This window comes from Eleutherodactylus coqui, chromosome 13, assembly GCF_035609145.1.
Source record: "Eleutherodactylus coqui strain aEleCoq1 chromosome 13, aEleCoq1.hap1, whole genome shotgun sequence".
NCBI classification, from domain to species: Eukaryota; Metazoa; Chordata; class Amphibia; order Anura; family Eleutherodactylidae; genus Eleutherodactylus; species Eleutherodactylus coqui.
In genome coordinates, this window is record NC_089849.1 from 88,268,040 (window position 1) to 88,291,125 (window position 23,086).

Below are 23,086 nucleotides of genomic sequence, written 5' to 3' on the forward strand. Positions count from 1 at the left end.
CTTTCTTTAACGAGTTCAGATGATCGTAACCAAAAGCACTGACACAGACGGAGCCCCCACACCGCTACCCTCTGCCCTGAAAAAAAACGGATGCGCGTCTATAAAGGACTTTATTGCTATACACACATATCATTGGAATTATCAGATCAAATGAACCATTCGTATAGATATCCCCTTAACATTACTAACCTGCCATACAATGCCCTCTCCCGTTACTAGTCCTATATTACAGTGAGATAGCCCATGCGTACATGTAGATATGCCGGTCGCATGGCGTATAGGGCTGGTATGTACATCACTACAGAGCCACTGACCAAGCCATAACACATTACTTCCCAGGGAACCTCATCTGCTAAAATCATTTAATCATCAGGAATTAATAAATATCGCTAGAGAGTAATAGAAAATATATGCATTTACATAGTTGTATTAACAGAAGATGTGCCCGTGACAGCGAGGGGGGCAGTGGTCAGCATTATATACTTGTGGTCTGCATGGGCCCCCCTTGGTCGCTAGTGATCGGTCAGTATGTCGCATGAATATTTGGAAGCCAGAATCATGGATGGATGCTACAGAAAGTATAATGGAAGGATTTGCATCTCTTCTGTATTGTGGATCCAATCCTTGCTTTGGCTTCTAAATACGGATGCTGACCAAATACCGCCATCTGAATGGTGCTTTAATGTAAGTGGGCTGCGCCATGTCATCTACATTAGCCACAAAAGTAGCCATTGAGTGCTCCTGCTGCATTGTCTTTGGGCAATGCCCAGCTGCCCCCACGTATGTTCATGGGTACACAGATGGGCGCATGTGCAACTACGCCCGCCACTATGGAGCGGATTTGTGCATGAACAAGTCAAAGATCTTAATTTTTTTAACAGTTGAAACTCGACACTATTGGGCGCACAAAAAAAAAAGCAGAAAGATTGGGCAAGGCCTATCTTTTCTCGTGTGTAGAAATTGCGCACAAAAAACACTGTCGTGAGAATGAATCCATTGAAATCAATGGCTTCGCTTCGTCGCGTTTTTCATGTGCACCAAAAGTTTCCCAAACATGTTCTTTTGTTTAAGCCTTTAATCTGGTGGACATGAAAATGACTTATGTATACTGTAACCTGTAAACTAAGGAGCAGCACTCAATGCCAAGCAGCCGCTGCAAAAGCAAACTTTATTTTGGGCCATGTGAAAAGAGAGAGAATAAAACGGCTACTACTGACCAAGAGGTTTTGCTTTGCCGTCCTCGAGATCAAACAGGCCAAAGGAAGGTTAAACTTGACGGAATGGGGTGTTTTTTTCAACCTATGTAACGTATATTATTAACGGGGTTGTATGGATTAGAAAATGGGTCAGTTGAAGTGTAAGGGGGGAGAGCATTGCCTGCCCCCCCCCCCCTTTAAGAATGGAGCATCTTACAGCCACTGGAGGAGCGGCCTGAGCGCTGTGGCAGTTGGCCCCGCTCCCAGATGCAGCCAGGAAAAGGAGGATAGGGAACAACACAAGACGCCTGCCAACAGATGAGGTTCACGCGGTAGCACTGCATGAGAAGCCTCCTCTTCACTAGCCAAGACCATGACTGGGGAGGGGAGACAGAACCAGAAGAGGGGCATGGGGCCATGTTGTTGGAGCCCAAGGAGGCTTCAGGAGGAGTGACACGAATAGCGCGTCACCACCCAGAAGATCTGACCACAGTAGGAAAAAAATTGTATGGGGCGATAACCAACCTAGACTCCGCCCCTCCTGGAGCGCAGGACACGTTCGTACCAGCAGGCCACACTATTAAAGCCTGAGAGCCCAGAGAGACAAGCAGATGCAGAGCCAGAACATCATGGTGGTGGTCATTGAAGAAGGGGCAGAGTGGCAGCCGCAGACGAATGGCACAAGAATGGCAGAACAACTAGACCCTTGAGGTGAAACGCCCCACCACACACGGGAGGAGAGGGAGAATCCCTCTTGTATTGCCCGTCACTATGGCGATGGTGCAGAATACTTGTAAAAACCCTGTTCATGCGCTAATGCACTCCATAGTAGCGCAGGCCAGAGCAGCAGTACGGAGTAGCGTAAAGTAATGTGAATCAAGTAAGGTAACATGAGAGCAAAACCGCTAATACAATGACATGCTGACCTCTGGATATTTTTTAGGACATCTACAATGTATGTATGCGTTCTGTAAGTGAGACCGCTGCTTCAACAGGGCATTTGAGTTCACGGTCTACGGCCATATTGGAGTATGTAGTGGCTATGGCACAGTTAAGTGACAAAAGATGCTGATAGTTATGAGGAGATGTGATGACAACGCCATGTGCCTTCCTGCTGCCAGGAGGAACAAATGAGGGACTGGATGTACACGTTAGTGAAAGACGCCCCCTGATGAGAAGTTATAGTAACATGAATCCCCCTAACGAGAAAAATACTGTTTATTAGGCATACGTTCAGTAAAGTTATATTCAGTAAGAATGTGCCTCCGTTTGTCACCTTCCACGCCATCCTGAACCTGCGTCGCATCGCCCGGCAGATTTTACTACAGATTTACTGTGAATTTTTTTCTGCAAAATCTACAGTAAATCCACCACATGTGAACATACGGAGGTGCAATGTGGAAGCAGCTGGGGGGAGCAAATTGTCCTGGTTGGCTCAGTTCTTCAGTTATAGAGCTGTAATTCTCGAAGTTTCCTTCAAAGTTATAGTTAAATAATAACTTTCTAGCTACTTGCAGCCACCACTAGAGGGAGCCGAGCAGCTTACTGCGTCAGGTTCTATACACTGAGCTCAATCATAAGTCTGTATGCAGTTAGCTTGTAAGCGCCCTCTAGTGTACGGCCAGAAACTTATCATCAAGCAGGGGAATTGGACAACGAATCTGTGAACTATATACAAATGACCTTCCCGATGTGAAACCTTCATCACACATATAATGAGACTCAGATACAGAAATTTGATATCAATGGGAACAGAAACTCATATCACCCTAGTGATGACTACGGTGGAATAAAATGTTTTGGGCCTCATTTAGCAAAACTGTCTCCCATAAGACGTCCTTGTCGCCCATAGCAACCGATCACACAGCAGCTTTCATTTTTTTAAAGCAGCTTTTGAAATGAAAGCTGTGATTGATTGCTATGGGCAACAAGGACATCTTATAGTAGACAGTTTTGCTAAATTAAACTTTTTGAATTTCCGTTTTCATTGATATCAAATTTCTGTATCTGAGTGTCATTGCACGGAGTTTGGGGGTCTCACATTGGGGGGAATCGTCTGTAAGAACCCAGTATTACAAAACTAATCAACAGTGTAAGATATTAAAAGATAGATATACATTTTAGCATGGGGCAGCCATGGAAGAACATATCAAAACTGAGTGAAATTAGCAAAAGGCAAAAAAATTAAGATGCAAAAAAAACCCTAAAAAAACTCTAAGCCTTGAAATCATTTTCCGTGACGGTTGGCCTGTTATCCGGCACATACATTATGGTATTACTTAGAATAGATATACATTCTCCATATAATGAAGGGGATGAACTAGCACACATGACCAACAATATACAGACACAGACATTAGATGTCGGTCCCTGTCTTGTAAGTGAGGCCGGTCTTCACTTTGGCTGCTTTTTCTTCTTCTTCTTTAGTGCTTGCAGCCAGTTGAGAGAATGACTGAAACAGAATGGAGAAATGTTTATTACGTGTGACAAAGATAGAGCAGGACCTATCTTCCCGCTGTTTTACTCAGACTCGCACGCACTAGCGTAGTAGCGGCAAGCATAGTTGCGCATACAGCAATCTATTTTTGCTCTTAACCAATTGAGTCTAGGTGTACCTGCTTCAATAAGTTCATGTCTACCCTATATATAAGTGTACCTGTTGCTATAGTACAGGTGTTCTTAATGTATATAATGGTTCATGCTTCTGTAAGTACATGTGTACCTTGTGTGTATAAAGGCAAAAACAGATGGCCATATGCGCGACTACGCTCGCCGCTATTTTCCTTCTTGGGCCGTTCAAACTCCGCACCATAGCAGATTATCATGGCTGCATAACGGGAGAAATAAACACCCATGTGAAGAAGCCCTAAGTGTACCTGCTGCTATATTATGGGTACCCAGTAGAGATGAGCGAACGTGTCCGTAACGGACACATCCGCACCCGGACACCGGCTTTAGCGAACACTGGAGTGTTCGCGCGTAAGTGTCCGGGTGCCGCCGGGGGGCGGGGAGATGCGCGGCGGCGCGGGCGGCAGTAGCGGGGAACAGGGGGGAGCCCTCTCTCTCTCCCTCTCCCCCCCGCTCCCCGCCGCACCCCCCCGCGCTGCCACGGCGGCCCCCGAACTTTTTCGCCCGAACACCGAGGTGTTCGCAAAGTTCGGTGTTCGGGCGAAAAAGGGGCGGGGCCGAACGTGTTCGCTCATCTCTAGTACCCAGTAAGTATATGTGCTGATATAATATATGTTTACCTGGTATGTATATGTACCTGCTACTAAAGTACAGGTGTACACAGTGTGTATAAGTGTACCTGCTACTATACTACAAGTGTCTCTGATCTGTATATATGTTGCTATACATACAGGTGTACCCATTGTATATAGGATGTGCCTGCTACCATAAGTACATGTGTACCCCGTATATATAGATATACCTGATCCTATAGGAGAATAGAACTTATTTATTTATGATTCTAGAATAGCTTAAAGGGTTTTTCCAGGCAGCGCTGGCTTTCAGGTTACACCGGGGTCGGAGTGGAAGCTGTAGCCCCGACCACAGTGTAGAGGCCGGCACTCGTAATTGCAGGTGCAGCTGTCATGGAAATCCACAAGAGCTGCGCTTGTAATAACAGGCTGGGGTCCCATTGATTTCACTGAGACCCCAGCCTGCAATGACAGACACCGGCCACTACACAGGGGTTGGAGCTGTGGCCTCTACACCAACCCTGGAGTTTTCTGGCACTGACAGCCGGCGCTGCCTGGAAACCCTCTTTAATGCAATGATTTTACCTTGAAGACTCTGATTTGTCTTTCCCAGGAGATGTTGGCTCTTGGCTTTCTTTTGGTTCAGTTTTGGCAGCTTCCTCTTGAGAAGCCTTATTTCGGGATTTCAAGCGACCCTGCCAGAGAATTATACAAATAGTGGTTAGCAATTTCTGACTTGAAGACCAATTGTAACCATATTGTTCCTAACTTGAGAAGAAATAGTAACATGTAGAACAATCTGCGAATGTTCAGCCTTTGACACCATTTTGTTCTGCTTTTGTTGGTCTTCTGTGATGTGTCATTTCCTAAAGGGATTATCCGTAGAAAAAAAATTCAAAAGTGATCAATATCATATAAAAACATAAAAGAAAGCATTTTCACCTCACTTGATCCCATGCCGCTCCCTACTTCCCGACAGCAGGATACGTGAGTGCTGCAGCCAGTCACCTATGGAAATGAGGCAGTGATTGGCTGTAGCGGTTACAGGTCCCGTATTGGGACATCATCACTACAGCAGGAAGTAGAGAGCATCGGGAGACCAGACACCATTGGAACGGGAACGCCAGGGATTGGGTGAGCTGAGTTGCCGTCTTTTCTGATGTTTTTATAGAATTCTTAGTACTTTTGAAAGTTGTTTTCTCCAGACAATCCTTTTAAGATATCTGTATAGCCGTTGGGGTTATGTTTTTCTGATACCTAACTCCAAATCGCTTGCATGGACATACGGACAAATTTGCTAATTCTATTAGTTAAACAGTGTAGACTTAGACGTGGCAACCAAGAAACATATGGCTCATTCTGGGTGATACATTTGGTGCATCTTCGGACACCTTGGTCTATCTTTAACCACCTATAGCTGGTTTACTCTCTGCCAAAATTTTGGTGCATGGTGTCGCATCTAAGCTATAGTTGGAATACGCCTTTAATGATGATGCACTGGTATGAATGGGGCCTAAATGAGTGCTTTTCTTGCAGCTCATAAGTAATGCTACTGTGCTGTGGTCAGTTGAGGTATCACCAAAATTGGGGTGGGTGGCTCTGTATTGCATATATGGATACTATTGAGTAATATCCTCAATGTGATCAGGGGTATCTGCCAATAGTGAGACATTAGCAAGACATTCTTCAACCTTCCCAGTATTGTACAAGTATAGCAAAAATTGTTCCATACAGAGACCCTATTACAGACCCTCCACCACCAATAGCCATGTGCCACTTATAAAACTAGTGACTTCTTATGTGGTCTAAGTGCACACTCTGCCGCCCTTCTAGCTATGTCCCTGGTTTTACCGAAGCGAGCACCAGCTTTCCGATCAACATCCTGCCAGAACATTCTCAGAAAGGGCCACACAAGTCAGTGGATTCTAGAGGTTCATCGCCAACATTTCACACCTGTCATCACTGACTACTTCTTTACATAATGATGTGTCGTCAATAGTGACAACGGGTCATCTGGCCACCATAGCCAATCATGGCATGCGGCGATGTCAGTATTAACAACACCATCACCTCTTGTCTAGTTCTGTGCTATCTGTTGCATTGTGTATTACAGTTCCTCAGTGGGATTTCTAGTTGGTTTGGCCTTCTCTTGCCTGAAGAGGTTTGAGAACCACTGATATAATGTGTATATCTGGTGTAGTGGTGATCATGAGTACACAAAATGATGATGTCTGGAAGCTCACCATCTGGTTGTTAAGATGATCGGTTCCCATACAAATAAATTCCAGTGCCATGTTCATATTTATTTACCTTTAGTATAGATGGTGAGATTATCCCAGAAAATATCCCGCCCTTCTTGGTAGATTTTCCTGATGTGGGAGAGTTCTCCGGCGTACAGTCACTAGATGTCTCTTCTTTTTCCCCATTGTCAGTCTCTTTTTCTGAGGTAAATTTTGGGTCTGTAATTATAATGTAAAATATACACAGTAAGAGAAGTAATTATACCGAATATGGAGGCGTCTTCAGCAGGTAATACATAGAGAACTCTAGTTTTTCTACACTGTATTTGAATATATGGGTGGACACGTCCCTTGAAAACCTTTCCTCGCTTCAGCACCTTCTTACTGTAACTGAAGACTAAGGACATCTAAAAACTGAGGACCAGAATAGAGTTGTACTCTACACCTTACTTATGAAGAAACTTCTAGACTAATGTAGGTCTTGTGTTGTATAGTTTCTATACCTGTGGAGTCTCGGAACATCCAGTATTCCGGATCAGTCTCTTCTTGAGAAGTGCAGGTTCCTGTTACCGGTGTTCTATGGCATCTTTTTTTGCCAAGTGATGCTCTGCCCCTCATTAATGATGTATCTAAAACTCCGGTGCCCTGAATGGAAAACAATAAACAGTTACTGAAAAAGTTGAGTAGAAAACCCCAAATTTTCAAAACATAGGTATGAAGGTGAAGGTGACCTTATTGCTTCATTCTTGGCATGGTAACTTTAGGCCTCAGAAGTAGAGATGAGCGAGCATGCTCGGTAAGGTCAGTTACTCGAGCGAGCCTCACTCTTCTCGAGTAACTGCCTTCTCCTCCGAGCGTGCGGGGGAGAGCAGAGGGGAGCCGGGGGAGAGTGAGAGAGATCTCTCTCTGCCCCCCGCTACCACCCGCCACCCCCCGAGCACGGTCTGAGGAGAAGGCAGTTACTCGAGAAGAGTGAGGCTCGCTCGAGTAACTGACCTTACCGAGCATGCTCGCTCATCTCTACTCAAAAGCACAAAGAGTACTTATTGCTCCATACTATGAAGCTGTACGTACTACGTACTCCATGAGCCGATTCATGGTGCACTGTACAGTATTGTGTTCCAGAGATACTTTACATTAGAAGCAATGTTTCCACATCTCCCCTTGATGACTCTGTTTGGCTTTCACCAGAAGCCGCATTGCCAGCCCATAGTTTATAGCCGACCAAGTGACCACCTGGAAATGCCAAGTATAGCCAAAATGTGCATGAAGTTCACTTCAGTGTAAGAGGATTCCATTTTCCTGCTCTGTTCAGAGAGCAGGAAAATGGCACACCCAAACTAGATGGTTCCATCTTATGATGAAACTGTACGGCACCGTATGGACCCCCATTAACTGTAAAGGGGTCCTTTCGAATCCCAGTCAGCAATCCAGCATTTTGCCGAAATTTACAGTTATCCCTTCCTATAGTTTTGGCAATTTTCTTTTGTGGACCGATAATCTGCTCACTCTAATGAGCGCTGAATAACAATGAGCATGTGTGATTCCTGCTAAGTGGAGAATAGCCCAACACGCCTGTGATAGAGAGAATGTGCACCAAAGTATGAGAAAGGGACTGTGAAGTAGGGAAGCAGCAACAGAAAGTACTCCCATATTACACTGGACTCTATTAAAGCTGTATTGGAAGGAAATTGAGAGACACTGTTCAGCCAAAAAGGAAGACATGGTCATCCTACATATGGGTAACAACAACAGTCGTGCAAGGTTCCAACATCGAAAAACAAGACCTCAAAGATGTCGGAAGTGCAATCAGCCTAACTAATAGGGAAGTATCAAAAAACCAAGGCTGCCAGAACTGAATGGTCATTTTAAGATCTTCTAAGGTTAAAGCTGTGGAGAACTGTCCATGTGCAAGCAATATGAAAGTGGCAGCGAGAAAGGCCCCTTAGCCTGGTAAGCAAATCTCTTGTGGTTGCCACATAACTGAAGTTCCATAAAAGCTGTTGCCCAAGGAAATAAAGTGTTGTCTCCTTTTATTCCAGCACCCATTTTACACACAACGTAGAGTTGTTGGTTTAAAGGGGTTTTCCGGTCTCTGAAAATGGTCTAAAGACCCCCCAGCTGACCATGGTGGCCAATAGTCATTTACAGTATGGCAAACAGTCCTTTACAGATTAAAAGGTAACATACAAAATCAAGACAACATCCAGTCAAGTCACTGCTTGCTTTTTCTAACAGTAGATAATTGACAACCACCACGTGCTACGGACAACACCTCCAAGTCTTGGTTTTCTCGATTTATTGTACATAGATAAAGCCTACACAAATACCGTAGCTTATTTTTGATAATAGAAGTATTTGTCAAGGCATATCCCTGGCCAAAAAGTACAGTACAGGGTGTGTATGTATTATAGAGTCTCCACCAAAAACAGATATTGCTCTTTAATTGGCAATTCATTTGTCTGGATGTCACCAGTTTTCTGTTGGGTCACCCTAGCTACCCCTATTAGCAGCTCTAGGATAATGATGTATATCACAAACAAAGAAATCATGGGGGGGGGGATATAAAACATTGGTTTATTATAACTGCAGTCAAAGAAAATCCTTAAATCGGCTCCGATAGGAAGACCCACCGGCTGCATGTCTATTGGTAGGCAGTGAAATAAGGAGCCTTAATGTCCATAATGAAGAACTGGTCATACAAGGAAGCCAGTGAGAAGAACACACGCAAATACAAGACATTATATGAAGTTATTGTCAATATCGCTAACGGGTGTAGCTAAAGGTTCATGGGCCCAGGTGCAAAAGTTTATCTTGGGTCCCCCAACTTCTCTTAACCACTTAAGCACAGTCATAACTTAAAGCTTCTGGGCCCCAATGCAAAACCTGTAACAAGACCCCCAACTATAATGTTTTATCCATAGTACTGAACTCCCTATGTGGAAAAGATAGACCTTATGGGCCCCCAAGGCTCCTGGGCCCGGGTGCAACCGCATCCTCTGCATCCTCTATAGTTACGCCAGTGTCTAACACATACAATGAAGATCTACAAAGGACCCCCCTCAGTTTGTAGAATATCTGAATCCCATATTTGTTAGGAAGACCAATCCATACAGTATGTTTACACTGTAATCAAGGGTGGCTAGCTATCCATGCACTAAGGCAATGCCTGAAGTCTCAGAGGGGTTGGGACCCAGAGCCCAACATGGCACAGTATGGTTACCGGATTGACTGCCTTGTATATGCCCCTTGCCACCACTGCCTACAATAAAGATGCTCTTGGTAGATCGTCCTATTGGAGCTGATTTAAGGACTTACTTTGACTGCAGTTTTCAAAACTACTATCGGATACTTACGTACTATGACTCCCCTGTGAAGTTGAACACTCTTATTGGTAGGCATGTCTTTGGTCAAGATATGGATAACGGATGACTGATGGTTTTTCATCCCCACGTTCCAAGAGCTACAAATTTTGTTTTTTTTTATCAATAGATCAATGGCTTGTTTTTTTTGAAGGGCAAGTTGTATTTTTTTAATGTACCATGAAATGTACTGAAACATTTTAGAAATTAGGGTGAAATGGAAAAAATAAAACTGTGCCTTTGTTCTTTGGGTTTCGTTCTTAAGGTGTTCATGGTGCAATTTAAAAAAATGTGTTGATTTTATTCTGCAGGTCAGATTGCGGCGATCTAGCTCCTCTGATTGTGCTTGTTGGTTACTTGGCAGCTCTGATAGCGTTTCACTGCAGATAATTTTTTCTGATAGGTAGTTTTTACTAATTGGCTCCTCTGCTTGTGTGTGGTAATTAGAGATGAGCGAGCATACTCGTTCGAGCTTGATGCTCGTTCGAGTATTAGGGTGCTCGAGATGCTCGTTACTCGAGACGAGCACCATGCGGTACTCGTCTCGATTAAACAAGCACTGACCATTGAATTCAATGAGACGGCAATACAGCCAGCTCCATTGAAAGCAATGGGCTGCCGGCGAGCGCGGGATGAATTTTCGGGAAGGGCTTAAAAATATAAGCCCTTCCCGGAAATTCATCCAGAAATGTGTAAAAACAAAAAATATATATATACTCACCTTGTCCCGGCAGACGGAGTTCAGCCGCGGCCGGCCGGCAGTTCTCCTGAACTGCTGTGAGTAGTATTCAGCAGCCGGGGATTTAAAATCCCCGGCTGCTGAATGAGCTGCCTCTGATTGGTCACAGCCTCACCAATCAGAGGCAGCTCTCACTCACCCATTCATGAATTCATGAATAGGTGAGTGCTGCCTCTGATTGGCTCAGCGCAGGGACCAATCAGGGGCAGCTCTCAGCTGTCATTCAGCTGAGAGCTGCCCCTGATTGGTCCCTGCGCTGAGCCAATCAGAGTCAGCACTCACTCACCCATTCATGAATTCATGAATGCGTGAGTGAGAGCTGCCTCTGATTGGTGAGGCTGTGACCAATCAGAGGCAGTTCATTCAGCAGGCGGGGATTTTAAATCCCCACCTGCTGAATACTGCAGAAAGCAGTTCAGGAGAACTGCCGGCCAGACGCGGCTGAACTCCGGCTGCAGCGGAAAGGTGAGTATACATTTTTTTTTACACATTTTAGGATGATTTTCAGGTAAGGGCTTATATTTTTAAGCCCTTCCCAAAAATTCATCCAGCGCTCGCCGGCAGCCCATTGCTTTCAATGGAGCCGGCTGTATTGCCGGCTCCATTAAATTCAATGGGCTAACATCGTTCTTCTCTGCCACAGCTGTTACAGCTGTGGCAGAGGAGAACGATCGTTATGCTGACAGTGGGGGGGGGGGGGGGATCTCACTCTTGCCACTATTGTGGCTTAATAGTGAGACCTCAGAGCCCGAAATGCAGCCCTGCATGATGCTCCTCGCCTGCCCTATCCATTTCTGTGTTTTCTACATGACTTTGGTGATTTGCTAAGATTTTCACAAATGAAAACCTTAGCAGAGCACCAGTCATATACAAAAATGCTCGAGTCGCCCATTGACTTCAATCGGGTTCGTTACTCGAAACGAACTCTCGAGCATCACTGAAAGTTTGACTCGAGTAACGAGCACTCGAGCATTTTGGTGCTCGCTCATCTCTAGTGGTAATGTAACTAATCCAGTTACATAGTTTAGTGCATTTTCATGTTTTACTACTTTTAAAAAATAATAGACTATTTCTATTAAACAAAATTGTTTTTCTCCCCATACTCTGAGCCCCATAACGTTTTTATTTTTCCGATGATGGGGCTCTGTGCAGGTTTTTTTTTTGTGGGGAGAGCTGTTGTTTTTTAATGGTGCCATTATGTTCCTGCAATTTTTTGATCACTTTTTAGAGGTAATGCAACCCAAAAAATGAAGCTTTAGAATTGTTTCATTTTTTTAAGGCAACTACTGTCCGGAATACAAAATGCAATATTTTAATAGTTCGGACAATAGTTCAGACATGGCAATGCGAATTATGTTTTTGTTATTCTGTAGATTTTTAAAAAAATGTGTTTTTTTAAATTTTATATTGTGTACAATTTTACAAAATTTATTACACACAATTGTACTTAATTTTATCCCCCCATGGGATACTTGATTGCAATCTTTTGATTCTTAGTAGAGTATACTGCAATACTTCAGCATTGCATTATATTTTACTTTTAACATTGGTCTATTAAGTCCTGTTATAAACAGAGCTTAATAGAATGCAACGCATAATAGTCCTAGGAACCTTCACTAGGATCCATGGCAATCATCAACACCTTTGATTGTGTCTTGGCGTGGGGGGGGAGGCTGATGGGCATTTGGTGCGGGATCCACTCTGTCTGCCAATTTAGCAGCTGTCGTCAGCATTGACCGCAGCATCTAAAGAGAACTGCTGTGATCGGAGATAGCTTTGATTGTGGCCATTGCTGGCACGTGTCAGTTGTTTAAAGGAAACCTGTCACATCCCCTACAGTATCTCTGTATGCCTCTGATTGTCTCCATAATATGGTATTACATAGAGCACCATACAGTGGGGCCGCTGATCCATAGTATGAAGCTACAGGGACATTATGTCCTTTTGGACAGGCTCATGCCCAAAGCTCTGCAATGGCATTGATACCTAAATAATGGACTTATTCAAAAAAGTGTAAGGAAAGGAAGTCAAGGAGAGCGCCAAACACTTTTCCAGATGACACCCTAGGGTGAACATGTCAGCACCTAGTATCCAGGCAGGCATATAGCATTTTTCTTTCACAAAAAATCCACCGAGTTGTATTACAATGGAGAGCTGCAGGTGTCACCCAGAAAAATCCAAACCTCCTAAGAGGTCGGATCACACAGAAATAAAGAAAAGGAAAAAATAGGGCTCCTGCGCTACTTTATATGGAACAAGGACCGATTCTTTTTTTAAAAAGAATTGCAGCGGTCAGTAATGATTAATAATAAAAACATTTATTAAACATAACAATTTAAGGTCACAGCCTTATATAAAAAGTATATAAATACTTGCAATGCGAAATATGCGACGCGTTTCGACGTGCTAGACGTCTTTCTCAAGCATACATGAATACCAATCAAGCCGGGTATATATAGCACAATGATTAATTACATACCTTTCCCTGAAAGGTCACCGGCGTTGTGCATCGTTCCGGTGTGCGGCGCCATCTTGGGCCATGAATGATGACGTTATCACCTACTAATCTATGGGGCTCCTCTCTGGGAGCCGACGTACGGGGTTTCGTCACAAGACTCCTAATGCAGCGCTGCGTGTCATCCATACAGCGTAGCTCCGCATTAGGAGTCTTGTGACGAAACCCCGTACGTCGGCTCCCAGAGAGGAGCCCCATAGATTAGTAGGTGATAACGTCATCATTCATGGCCCAAGATGGCGCCGCACACCGGAACGATGCACAACGCCGGTGACCTTTCAGGGAAAGGTATGTAATTAATCATTGTGCTATATATACCCGGCCTGATTGGTATTCATGTATGCTTGAGAAAGACGTCTAGCACGTCGAAACGCGTCGCATATTTCGCATTGCAAGTATTTATATACTTTTTATATAAGGCTGTGACCTTAAATTGTTATGTTTAATAAATGTTTTTATTATTAATCCTTTCCAATCCAATGTCTGATGTCTGAAGACATTATGATTTAAGGCTGTACAGCTCTGATGTTGGAAGACATCCGTCGGGGTTCTCTTACTGTATATTGCCAGCCTCTCTGCTGTAGGAGCCTATTCAACGTGTCACCTCATGCAGTACTGGCTTTAGGCAGCAGATAGCTCTGTTTTATAATGGCAGAAAAGGAGTAAGCCCCCTAAGAAAACCAGGATACAAATTGGATTGGAAAGGGTTAATCATTACTGACCGCTGCAATTCTTTTTAAAAAAAGAATCGGTCCTTGTTCCATATAAAGTAGCGCAGGAGCCCTATTTTTTCCTTTTCTTTATTCAAAAAAGTGTAGGATTCATACCTCTATAAAATCAAAATTACTTTCTTCTGGACTTTCCTCTGTGTCTGATACTGACTCCCCTGGACTTTCTTCACTTATTTCTTCTGATTGTTTTGGTCCACCTGACCTATCTTCATTGTCCTCCGATTCATTAAGCTCAGATTGTCCATTAACATTTTTTTCAATATAGGTATGTTTGTCCAATCTGTCAGCAGTCCGAGTATCTTCTGACTCCACTGTGTGTGATTCATTGGATTGAGAATGTCTGTTAGTTACTTTAGATGTTTGTTCTTGAAGAACATCACTTAACTCTGGCTTAACAGTATGAGCATCTAAAGTCCCTTCTTGCTCTACATGCCTAGCTTCTTGCTCCTTAGATAGCAGTTCCTTATGGTAGGTCTCGGATGTTGAATCATCTTTGTGGTGGTATTCTTCTGGAGGACTATCCCTGTGTTGCTGCTCCAAGTATTTTTCCGGTCTGCTCTCAACTTTATTTTGCTCTGCTACAGTAACATGTCTACTGTCTGTTTCTACTGCATGAAGGTCCATGTACTCTCGCTCTGTAGATTCTGGCAACCTGCCGTTCTTTTCTGCAAACACCTTGGGTTTTCCCTCCAGAGTCTGAACATCCTCCTTCTGTGATTGTTCTAAATTATACCCTATTAGGTGTGATTCTTCTGAGCTTTTATCTTTATACTTCAAGTTTTCTGGTTGTGTGTACCTGAAATGTAACTCCTCTGATTGTGCTTGCTGAGAATTTGGCTCCTCTGATCGTGCTTGTTGGTAATTTGGCTCCTCTGATTGTGCTTGTTGGTAATTTGGCTCCTCTGGTCGTGCTTGTTGGTAATTTGGCTCCTTTGGTCGTGCTTGTTGGTTATTTGGTTCCTTTGATCCTGCTTGTTGGTAATTTGGCTCCTCTGAGTGTTCTTGCTGATAACACTCTTTTGATTGTGCATGTTGGTAATCTGGATCCTCCGATTGTGGTTGGTTGTAATTTGGACCCTTGGACCGTGCTTGTAGGTAATTTGGCTCCTCAGGATGTGCTAATTTATAATTTGGCTCATGTGACTGTGCTTGTAAGTAATTTTGCTCCTTGGATTCTTCTTTTTGGTAATGTAGCTCTTCTGATTGTGCTTGTTGGTAATTTGGCAACTCTGATGGTGTTTCACTGGAAATAATTTTTTCTGGGAGGTAGTTTTTACTAATTGGCTCCTCTGCTTGTGTTTGCTGGTAATGTAAGTCATCAAGTTGTTTTCCATGGGAAATGATCATTTCTGGATCCTCTGGTTGTGTATGTTTTACAAATGTTTTCTCTGTATGATCAAACACCTTTTCTGGCTCCTTTGGTTGTGTGTCTTGTGGATATGACTCAGTTAACTCCTCAGATGGGTCAACCTGTTTCTCTGATTGTTCATATAGGAGGGTTGATGTCTTTGATGGTTTAGACCTGTGAAGTAACTCTTCTGATTGGACATTGTGGGGAATTGGCTCCTCTGAGAGATCATATGTTTGATCTGGCTTCTCTGGCTGATCACACTCATACTTTGCTTTCTTTAGTACTGCATACCCTTGGCATTCCTCTTCTGACTGTATATTGTGGGGAACTGGCTTCTCTGCTTCTTTATATGTATAAACCAAGTTATGGGACTCATCATATGCAGGACGTGCTGTTTTCAATACTGCATACTTATGAGTTTCCTCTTCTGATTGTGAATATCCTGGCATTGGTTCTTCTGATTGTGCATATGGGTAAACCAGTTGTTCAGATTGCTCAAATGTGTTGACCGGTTTCTCAGACTGTGCATATGTGTGAACCGGTTCCTCAGATTGTATGTATGTGTGATCTGGTTCCTCAAATTGTGTATATGTGCGACTTGGTTCAACAGGTTGTGCATATATGTGGACTGGTTCTTCTGATGATTTGTATGTGTGAACTAGTTCCTCAGATGGTGCATATGTATGACCTATTTCCTTGGATGATGTGCATGTATTAACTGGTTTCTCATATGGCTCATATGCGTGATCTAGTCCCTGAGATGGTGCATATGGATGAACTAGTTCCCCAGACAGTGCACGTTCCTGCAATGGTCCTTCTAAATGACTATGTAAATAACGATGGTCCTTTGACTCATCAACTTCATGCTCTAATTTTTCTCCATCCTGCACATTTGGTGAGTGAACATTATAGTACTGACTTCCATCTTTGTGATCATTTTCATGTTGTGATCTGAAAGATATATGAAAGCAACAAACAGTAAATATATATGTATGGAGTACATTAACCCATAAAACATACCCAAATCATACATTTAAGCGCGCCAGTCGCTTAACATGATTTTTCAGAACAAGTTGCCCTATGTGTACATGAGGAGTAGCACTAGTTCTGATCATTTAAGAACTTGCATATCGAATGTTCCATCTCTAAACATCACTTTTGCCTGAGCTAGTGGTTGAGATTAGCTACTACAATGTCTCCCATATACAGCACACAAAGAAAAGATCTGGCTCCGATACTTCTCTGTAGCACACTCTCAAAAACAGTAGCAGGAGGGAGGACACTATACAGCAGCACTAAGCAGTGTAGATGCGAATCCAGCTCTAAGGTAAGATAAAACTCTTCCCACAGCCTTCAGCATCAGTGTCTGTGTGTCTCTTCTTCTCCCTCACTCTCTAGTTACTTTCTCCTCACCTCTGCACAAATTTCCATTGAAAGATTGTAACCCGAACCCTTAAAGGGGTTGTCCCGCGAAAGCAAGTGGGGTTATACACTTCTGTATGGCCATATTAATGCACTTTGTAATGTACATCGTGCATTAATTATGAGCCATACAGAAGTTATTCACTTACCTGTTCCGTTGCTAGCGTCCCCGTCTCCATGGTGCCGTCTAATTTCAGTGTCTAATCGCCCGATTAGACGCGCTTGCGCAGTCCGGTCTTCTCCCTGGTGAATGGGGCCGCTCGTGCCGGAGAGCTGGTCCTCGTAGCTCCGCCCCGTCACGTGTGCCGATTCCAGCCAATCAGGAGGCTGGAATTGGCAATGGACCGCACAGAGCCCACGGTGCACCATGGGAGAAGACCCGCGGTGCATCGTGGGTGAAGATCCCGGCGGCCATCTTAGTAAGGTAAGTAAGAAGTCGCCGCAGCGCGGGGATTCGGTTAAGTACTAAACGTTTTTTTTTTAACACATGCATCGGGTTTGTCTCGCACCGAACGGGGGGCCTATTGAATAAAAAAAAAAAACGTTTTGGCGCAGGACAACCCCTTTAAGCTAATGCATCTTTAGACAAATTTTAGCAATGAATTGAGGGTGAATTAAAAAATAAATGACTCATAAATGGAGAAAAATCCTTTTCCCTCTAATAAGATATATTATAAGTTTTTTTGCAATTATAACTTGTAGTATTAATGTATGCAAAGTTCGTTGAAACAACAGTGGCCATTTAATACCAGACAAGGAACACCGTTGTTGCCAAGCCGTGGCTGTGGCAATTTTGATGGCAGCTTGATTGAGGAAGATCAACGAGCAAAGGTCACTTTTACCATAAGAATGGTAGATTTATGTCAACCTGTTTGAGGGTGCGGGCAGACGAGCGCATAAACGGCGCGTTTTTGCGACCAAACGTATATACGTGACCATCTGAGGCAATGGTTTCGAATGTATTCGTTCACATGGGCGATTTTACGGCGCGTAAAAACGGCAATTCGAAAAAAAACGGAACATATGCGACCGAAATACGCGCCAACGCATATTCGATCGCCGAAAAGACTGTTTGCAAAGTAGGAACAAACGAAAATACGCTTTCTAGCTCTGGTCGTGATCGGTGAAAAACGATCGCTCGGGCGATTATACGTTGCGCTCGTGCGAACGTAAATACGCTTAAGCTCGTCTGCCCGCACCCTGAAGATGAGGCAAATCATTCAACAAACCTCAGCCCGAACATAAGCAATGATTCAGAATCGTGTAATGTTTGCCCACTCAGGTATCAAGCTTTCTTTAAGTACAGTAGGAGTTGGGTTTCTCTGGGGGCCAATTGGAAAAAAGTTTGAGAACCTATTACTGTTTAAAACTTTAACTCTCCCATCTTAGTTTGTGGGTATGAAGCAATAAAGGGATTATGTGTGTTTTCACCCCAACACCTTATAGAAGAAGCAAAAGTAAGCTGTGGCCTCTGTAGACCACCGCAAAGCACTGCTGCTAATAACCTGAAAGTTCACATTTTAACACTCTGTAATGTTTAACTCCAAAAACCTGTACCAATTTATTTTTTATTATATCTTTGCAGTGCTAGATCTCTGCTTTTTTAATACATCCTCTACATAGTCATAATGTTAAAGGGGTGTTCCCATCAAGGATTAGCATGGCCTAGATGGGAACACTGTTGTGCATGAGGTGGTCAGCATTACAGAAACAGCTGAAAGCTACGGGGCTAGGCTGTTTCCATAACTAGTACAGAAGTCAATGGAAACAGCGTAGCAAAGCCCACTTGGCTGCTTCTCTAATCCTGATCACCCTCAGCCATCTTGTACATCTGTGCTGCCGGTGGTGGATGTCAGACCAGAAGTAAGGTAAGGGTCCTCGGGTTGGGGCCCACTCTTGTTTCTGACTTTTATGGCATATCCCATAGATATGCCATAAAAGTCTGGGATGGAAATACTCCCTAAAAGTGAACTTGTCACCAGGTTCCTGCTGCCCAAACCATGGTCAAGCAGCATGAACCTAGGGCAGATATGTCCATACAGCCCATGCGTATTTTATTCTGAAATAAACATTATTTTTATTTCAGAAAAAAACATACCGTACTTAAAATTACGACTCAAAGCTCAACTGGAACGGAGATCTCAGTGAAAGAGGCAGGCTTCGCTTGGCTCTCCCCAATGTGTAATCAAGACTGGCAGCCCTCCCCCTATACACAAGCATGGAGAGAAGCTTTTACTGTTGTTGCTGTGGTTGGGAAAAGTCCAGAGCGGTCCGGCCCTTCAACTCGAAGCACTAAGAGTTGAGCTCCAAGTCATACTTCTAAGGGCTCATGTCCACGGGGAAAATAGGATTTAGGATCCGCAGCGGATTTCCTGCATGCGGATCCGCACCCCATAGGGATGCATTGACCACCCGCGGGTACATAAATACCCGCGGATCGTCAATAAAAGTGATTTTAAAAAAAATGGAGCATGAAAAAATCTGGACCATGCTCCATTTTCATGCGGGTCTCCCGCGGGGACGGCTCCCGCAGGCTTCTATTGAAGCCTATGGAAGCCGTCCGGATCCGCGGGACACAAAAATCATATTTTACTCACCCGCTCCGGTTCTTCTCTTCTCCGCGGCGCCATCTGCTCTCAGCCGCGGCCGGATCATTTTGCTTCGGCCCGGCGCATGCGCGGGGCACGTCACCGACGTCATCGTGCACATCCGCCGAGCCGAAGAATGAAGATCCGGCCGCGACGAGAGAAGATGACGCCGCAGCGAAGAGAAGAAACGGAGCGGATCGGAGGTAAGTTTATTCTGATTTATTTGCATTTTCAGCGCTCATGTCCGCGGGGCAGGAGGGACCCGCTGCAGATTCTACATGTAGAATCTGCAGCGGATCTGATTTTCCCCGTGGACATGAGGCCTAAGTATGTTTTTTCCGAAACCCAGCAGAATTTCACAATACAAACTACATAGGCTGAATTGACCTATTTGTCCTGGGTTCATGCTGCTTGTGGTTTGGGTAGCATGAACCTAGTGACAAATTCCCTTTAACCCCTTAGTGACGAAGCCTGTTTGCGCCTTAGTGACGGAGCCAAATTTTGGAAATCTGACATGCGTCGTTCAACGTGGCATAACTCAGTAAAGGCTTTACATATCCCAGTGATTCTGACATTGTTTTTTCGCCACATGTACTTCATTTAGATTGTAAAAAGAGACCGATATAATTTGTGTATATTTATTAAAAGTACCAATATTGGAAAAATTTTGAAAAAATTGTCATTTTTTCACATTTTCAACCGTAATATCTCAAATATGTCCAAACATACTGTACAAATTTTTGATAAGATATGTATTTTCATCTGTTTACTTTATTCTGAATGCACACTTGAAAAACTTTTGTGTTTTTTTTAACCATTTAGAGGACGTACAAATTTAACATTACTTTTCAGCATTTTGAGGAGCACTTTGTTTTCCTGCACCAAGCCAAGTTTGCAGAGACTCATAAGTGTCAGAATAATAGATACATCCACAAATGACCCCATTTTAAAAACTACACCCCTTAGTGTATTCACTGAGGGGTGTCATGAGTATTTTGACCCCACCAGTTCTTTTCAGGAATTAGTTCAATTTAGGGGACAAAAAATAAAATTTCATATTTTTGCAAATATGTCATTTTAAAGACATATTTTTTTCCTATAGAGCCCATGAAAATGAGGATTTACACACCAAAATGGATACCCCCGTTTCTCCCGTGTTCAGAAACATACCCTAATCTGTGGCCCTAATCTTGTGTCTGGATGCATAACGGGAGCCAAAATGAAAGGAGTAGTCGGTGTCTTTCAGAACATAAATTTTGCTTGAAGGCGTTTTAGGCCCCATAGCACTTTTGTAGAGCTCTTGAGTGGCCAAAACCAAAGAGAACCCCCACAAGTGACCCCATTTTGAAAACTAGACCCCTTAACGAATTTATCTAGGGGTGTACTGACCATTTTGACCCCACAGTTTTTGAATGAATTCAAGCCAAGCAAAAGGAAAAAATTGTGATTTTCATTTTTTTGTCAATTCTGTCATTTTAAAAACAGCTTTTTTTGTACAGCACACGCATGAATGAAGCCTTTCATCCCAAAATGGATACCCCTGTTTCTCCCGTGTTCAGAGACATACCCATTGTGGCCCTAATCTTATGTCTGGATGCACAATGGGGCCCAAAACGAAAGGAGTAGTCGGTGGCTTTAAGAACATAGATTTTCCTTGAAGGAGTTTTAGGCTCATAGCACTTTTGTAGAGCTCTTGAGCGGCCAAAATCAAAAAGAACCCCCACAAGTGACCCCATTTTGAAAACTAGACCCCTTAATGAATTTATCTAGGGGTGTACTGACCATTTTGAGCCCACAGTTTTTGAATGAATTGAAGCAAAGCAAAAGGAAAAAATTGTGATTTTCGTTTTTTTGGCAATTCTGTCGTTTTAAAAACTGCTTTTTTGGTACAGCACACACATGAATGAAGACTTGCACCCCAAAGTGGATACCCCTGTTTGTCCCGTGTTCAGAGACATACCCATTGTGGCCCTAATCTTTTGTCTGGATGCACAACGGGGCGCAAAATGAAAGGAGTAGTCGGTGGCTTTCAGAACAGAAATTTAGCATGAAGGTGATTTAGGCCCCATTGCCTACTTGTAGAGCCCTTGAGCGGCCAAAACGACAGAGAACCCCCACAAATGATCCCATTTTGAAAACTAGACCCCCTAACGAATTTATCTAGGGGTGTACTGTGTATTTTTACCCTACAATTTTTGAATAAATCTAAGCAAAGCAGTAGGAAAAAAAATACAATTTTCATTTTTTTGGCAGTTGTATCAATTTAAAAACTGTTTTTTTAGTACAGCACACATAGGAATGAAGACTTTCACCCCAAAATGGATACCCCTGTTTGTCCCGTGTTCAGAACCATACCCCTTGTGGCCCTAATCTACTTAAAGGACGCATGGCTAGGCCTGTAATGGAAGGAGCACCCGTTGGATTTTAGGGTACAACGGAATAAATTCCAGGCCCCATTGCCCACTTATAGAGTCATTGAGCGTCCAAAACTATAAAGACCCCCACAAATATCCCCATTTTAAAAACTAGACCCCTTAGCGAATTCATCTAGGGGTGTACTGCGTATTTTGACCACACAATATTTGAATAAATTTCAGCAAAGCAGAAGAAAAAAATTACAATTTTCATTTTTTTGGCAATTTTGTCAATTTAAAAACTTTTTTTTTTGTACAGTGTACATAGGAATGAAGGCATTCACCCCCAAATGGATACCCCCGTTTGTCCCGTGTTCAAAAACATACCCATTGTGGCCCTAATCTACTTACAGGAAACATGGCAAGGCCTGTAATGGAGGGAACACCCGTTGGATTGCAGGGCATAACTGAATAAATTCCAGGCCCCATTGCTCATTTGTACGGAATAAAAATTGACTCCCTAAAATCCCCCCCCCCCTCCACGCCCTTTTCGGCGTTCCCCAAATCTTAGATAAAAGTAATAATGTGAACTGTGTAGTATTTCCAAAGACGGGTAATTATGGAGGCTGGTTGGGATGGGCACATGGGGCAATAAAACCAGTATCCCCCCTCCTCTCATGCTTTTTGAGAGTCATTTTTTGACCTCAGCGGCGGGGATGGGGTGTAAAAAGTGGCGCTCTGTGAGTCTCCGTAAGCTTGATGAGGTGCGGCGGTCTCACACAGAAGGCGCTCAACAAGCTGCTCCTGGAACTGCATGAAGGCGGGCGTTCCCGGGGCTTCTTGTAAATTGCGTATTACAGTTAGCGGTCTGAATAATGCCGGGCTCACGCAGCCGTATGGGGAATCCGCTTGTGGAGGCCCGCAGCGGATCCCGGCTGTGAGCCCGGCTGTGACCCTGCGTACGGCCGCATAATGTACTGCGCATAACTGCGTACTTACACGGGCGGTCATGCGCAGTACACTTTTTTTTTTGTTGTTTGTATTTCCCGCACCGTCGCTTAGCGATGATGCGGGTACCCGCAGCCCGTATACAACGTAGTTGCGTATGGGCTGCGGGTATATCCATGACCATGGAGCACAATGGGCTCTATGTTGCGGATATCCGCGGTAAAATAGAACCTGCTGCGTTCGCTTTTCTGCGAGTGGATTACGCAATTCCAACCCGCTAATGTGAGCGGAATTGTGTAATCCAATGCGATTGATCTGCGTATTACCGCTAATCAAACGCATGCAGAATCCGTAATTCCTATCCGGTCATGTGAGACTGGCCTAAGGTATAACGCTACCTTTTTATCACGTGTCCGGGGACCGCTCAACGAGGCCACCCA

The 23,086-nt window shown here is 43.7% G+C and overlaps 1 protein-coding gene across 2 annotated transcripts in view; it reads right to left on the minus strand.

The window, feature by feature from the left end:
- Positions 1 to 96: 96 nt before the first annotated feature.
- TNKS1BP1 (tankyrase 1 binding protein 1) overlaps positions 97 to 23,086 on the minus strand; it is a 77,352-nt gene continuing 54,362 nt past the window's right edge. For both annotated transcript variants that reach the window (XM_066586828.1, XM_066586827.1), the window contains exons 6-10: positions 14,080 to 16,285; positions 7,140 to 7,281; positions 6,707 to 6,855; positions 4,982 to 5,091; positions 97 to 3,648 (exon numbers count right to left, since the gene is read on the minus strand). In XM_066586828.1, coding sequence (XP_066442925.1) covers positions 3,591 to 3,648; positions 4,982 to 5,091; positions 6,707 to 6,855; positions 7,140 to 7,281; positions 14,080 to 16,285 — 2,665 coding nt within the window. In that variant the 3' untranslated portion in view covers positions 97 to 3,590. The remainder of the gene's footprint in view (positions 3,649 to 4,981; positions 5,092 to 6,706; positions 6,856 to 7,139; positions 7,282 to 14,079; positions 16,286 to 23,086) is intronic.